The 4,220-nt window shown below is 40.5% G+C and overlaps 1 protein-coding gene across 1 annotated transcript in view; it reads right to left on the reverse strand.

Annotated features, from left to right (window-relative positions):
• kif5aa (kinesin family member 5A, a) overlaps positions 1-2,282 on the reverse strand; it is a 19,967-nt gene extending 17,685 nt beyond the window's left edge. Inside the window, exon 1 of the mRNA XM_005733024.1 lies at positions 1,668-2,282. Within this exon, the coding sequence (XP_005733081.1) occupies positions 1,668-1,796 (129 nt within the window). The 5' untranslated portion in view covers positions 1,797-2,282. The remainder of the gene's footprint in view (positions 1-1,667) is intronic.
• Between the last annotated feature and the right edge of the window lie 1,938 nt (positions 2,283-4,220).

The raw sequence follows: 4,220 nt of genomic DNA on the forward strand, positions 1-4,220 counted from the left end.
GTCCTCATGATAGATCGGTTCCTCCTAAAATCCACAGTCACTGTGTGAGACACTGACGAGTGACTCAGCCCAGACAGGCACGGCTGCAGAAACCAGGCTAATAAAACCCTGAATGTCACCATCCCATCTGAGGCAGAGTCCACAAAGCAACGCAGAATGATGCTGCCAGAACATGAGCCGTAGAAAATGTCATTAACAAATTGACTCATCTGCAGACCACCCCCACGCCAGCATGATTGAACAGAGAGACAATTCAGTCCCGGGATGAGGGAGGTTGGGAGGGATGAAGGAGGCACACAAAGAGGCATAAAAATGGAGATGGGAGGACAAATGGAGATGAGCATTGAGACAGTAACGACAAAAGACTGAGAGAAAAACACCAAAGCGGGATGAGATAGTTGATAAAGCCAGAATGGGAGGCACAAAAAAAGGTGCAGCCAGAAAGGAGATAAAGCAGGTCAGTCAGAGATGCCTGAGCTCACTGAATGATTATTGATCATCTCTATGGGCAATTAGAGGGATCAGTTTCTGGCTCTACTGTACAGCATCATGCTGAGGGGAGAGAGGAAGGTCAGGATGAGATATTTCCATTACTGGTAGACAAGATTTCAACATGATTCCTCCCTCTGCATATTAGATACGTCATTTGTACTTTAATTAAAACACTAAAACCACATAAATACATTGAAAAAGCACAAATATTTCTTTGAAGTCAGCGTCTCGTATACTGAATATGGCAGACAGTTAACTTTCTAGTTTCCAGTGGTTTCTTTAAACTATGTAATTTTCATTAGACATTCAAGCAGTGTTGTTGCAGGCACTGTAATAAGATGACATTGTTGGATATAAAAAATAATTTTAGGATATATTTTTTGTTTGTTTAACCTCAATAAAAAAAATTTGAAAACAGCAAATGAGAGATATGCAGCTTGTTCAGGTTTGGTTCCACCCAACAACCCTTCATCTGTCTTCTAAGCTGAAACATCTACTGCTTCGAGCATCTGCTGAGTAATAAACACAACAGAAATTAATTCAGTCTTGTGTTTTGCATATAAACAGGCCACGTTTTCTACTTCAGCACAGCAAAAGAAAAAAATGATAAAAAATAAGAATAGAAACATTTTAAATCAATAAATAAAATGAAAAGCAAAGATGATTCTGGGCAATACTTTACATTTATTTCCCATTTATATACAGGTAACAGTTTAACAATTAAGGGCTCTTATATCTCCCATGCAGGAAAATAACTACCGGTATATAGGAAAATAACTAAAATGTGTATGTCATATACAGTTTGGAACATGTCATATAACCATCTATGCCTCTTTATAAATGTACCATAAAATGTTTAATGATGGTAAACTAAAGTAAGCATGATGATGGGCCTGATGTGTGTCATTCATAAGCTGCACGGTGCAGTCCTCAGTCAGCTGATGTAGGAGGCCAGAGTGCGCATTTTATCAATATTAGCTACATAAAAGCCATGTGTACTTGTTATGCTAGGTGAAAAGACAATTTAAGGGTAAAAAAGGAGGGGGGGGGGGGTCCCCGTTCCTCCCCTGAATATTGTGTTTTCCTGCTGATCTACAACCCAAACAGATGGGCCGGGCTGATGATTTATTGATGGAGGGCCTTCCTGCACAACAAAGCGGCTTCTTTTTACTCACCCCGACGACGACGGTGTCATCTCCTTGGAATTTGGGTAGGAACTGGTCCCCACGTAAAATCTCCGACTGATTTAGAGGACGAAAGCGACACAGCACTTTTATGTTGCATTCCGCTGGGGCATCGGCCATTGCGCAGATTCAAGGTGGAGGATGCTGCTTTCTGCTGAGAGGAAAGATGCTGCTGACGCTGGAGGCGATTAGATCTTGGGCCTGATCTGTGCGTCTGAATAAGCTCTGAGTGATGCGCGCAGGATCCGGTCCTTTTATATCGAGGCGGCTCTGAGGATGGCGGATAGGTCGGCCTGTTTCTTACCCTCAGAGAGACGATAATAAATTTATGCGCAGCTGGACGGGTTTTCGTGTCGCAGTGAGGCGGCCAAGCTAAATTGGATGTCAAGGCGCAAAACAACCCCCTACATCATTAAAACAATGAGCTCTGAAGCGAATCGATTGCCCCTGCTTGTTTGTTTCTCGCTTGTCGGTTCCTTTTGTGTTGTTTCGTCCTTTCCCGTGCAGGGGCGGCGGTGGGTGTGCGTCTGGCCGGTTGAAGGTGAGATGCTGCTGGAAGGGCAGTGAGGTAAAGCTGCTGCTTGATCGCCCTCCTTTGGTCGCCACAGCGCCTCCTATCTGTAATCCGAGGAAGGGCGTGGTCTGCATCCGCCTCTTTAAAGTGGTACCCACAGCCTCAGCATCACCAAGGCCCAAGGTGAGGCGTCACATCTGAACAGAGGATCGAGGAATAACTTTGTTATCATATACATCACAAATAGTCGTTGGCTCTCATCCAAGGAATGACTGTACTGCTTGGAAAGCCATATGAAACCATTTGGGGAAGAGAGATTATTGATTAAGGGATGATTAGGCTTCAGCTTAAAGTGGCATTACAGGCCAGGGTGATGCAGCAATATGTCGAGACAGCACATTGAATGTCAGAAACCTGTAATTAACACTGAAAATACAACTACTATGGAGTTGGGTTTTAGTATCATAAAATATGGGCTGTCTGCAGAAACACAGGAACCATCTATATGAGCTATTTGCAGGGTTCTGGTATTGTGCAAACAGACTGAAATTGAACTGTGGGTTTTCTTTTAGAGTAGTCACGTATGTTGCTTATGTATATATATATATTTTTCTATGTTTATGTTACATCTACCTATCTCTAGAATTTTTTAAAGGACATTAAGAAAGTCTTTCCAAAAAATTCAGCAAAAGATTCTGATTTCTCACTATAACGAGGGCAGGACTGTGTGTGCGACCTGAAGGAATATTTAAACACATATCATATTCAAATATTCAGAACACAAAACAGCACAAGGTATATGTATTTTTTGTAAATAGTTTAATATTAAATAAAAAACGACTCCCATATAAAAAAAAGAAAGCTACAGTCCACAATTTAATCGTCTTTTTTTAACATAAGTATTGAAAGCAAGGGGTAGAATGAGAAAAATACTTAATTACAATTCCCAGAAAAAATTCACAATTCATTGTTTTCTCTCATCTGTCTCTAACAATATAAAATCAAAATAAAACACATTAACTGTACATATGTACAAATCTCCAAGTGTAGAAATTGCATAATCTGCTTTCTTTTTCACTTTTCTTTATTCTTTTTTTGTTATTTTATTTTAAATACAGCTAGAGATGCCAGTACTCTCAGGGGCAGGGCAGTGTGTGGAGGAGAGTTCAAACAGTGACGGGGGAGACAGAGCAAGGATATCACTCCAAATCCACAGTAACACACGGACTCAACAGATCCACATAAGACATTATCGCTCTCTGTGTTATAAGTATTCCAGCCATCCATTCATCCAATCAAAGGACATACAGTACTTTCTGTAAACACCTGGTTCCTGTTAACTTCAAAATTAAGCCTCTTTATTTATTTTATTTTTTTTAAATAGACTTATCTCTTGCCTGGGTCTCATCCCATGTAAGTCACCAGAGCTACATGTAATTCTTCACAGCGTCAAGTAACACAGCATCTGAAATGTAAATGGGTTGCCAAATTATGACAAACGACACTCGTGAGTTGCACTAGATTTGTTGCCGGTTTTGCAATTTTTACAAACATCAGTATGGTTAGTCACTGGGAACCCTGGAGCATTGCAAAATGATTCAAGGTTGTACAAAACAACTTCAAATTAACGTTTTCTGTTGGTTTAACATGGAAACCAATACATCTCACATGATATGTGAAATTATATTCAATGAAAAACTTTCCTGTTTGTAATCAGCCACTGATATAAACTACCTAAGAAACCTGATTGAGTAAACCACACTAGTTCCTTGGTTTATCCCACATAAAGGTTATATCATACTTTGAAAAAAAGGGGGAGAAAAAGTCAAGTTTCTTTCCTTCCTGTAGTCTCTTTCAGCACCGCCTGAAAACCTGGAACATTTCTCTAAAATACAAGCACAAAGAGACGTTCATCTTACTAAAAAGACAAAGTCTCACTGAAATGAAAAACGTCCTGACAGTGGGGGGCTCAGCAACAGCACTGTTGTCCAACACACACACACACACACACACACACACACACACACACA

This window comes from Pundamilia nyererei, unplaced genomic scaffold (genome assembly GCF_000239375.1).
Source record: "Pundamilia nyererei isolate P.nyererei 1_Seehausen unplaced genomic scaffold, PunNye1.0 scaffold00049, whole genome shotgun sequence".
NCBI classification, from domain to species: Eukaryota; Metazoa; Chordata; class Actinopteri; order Cichliformes; family Cichlidae; genus Pundamilia; species Pundamilia nyererei.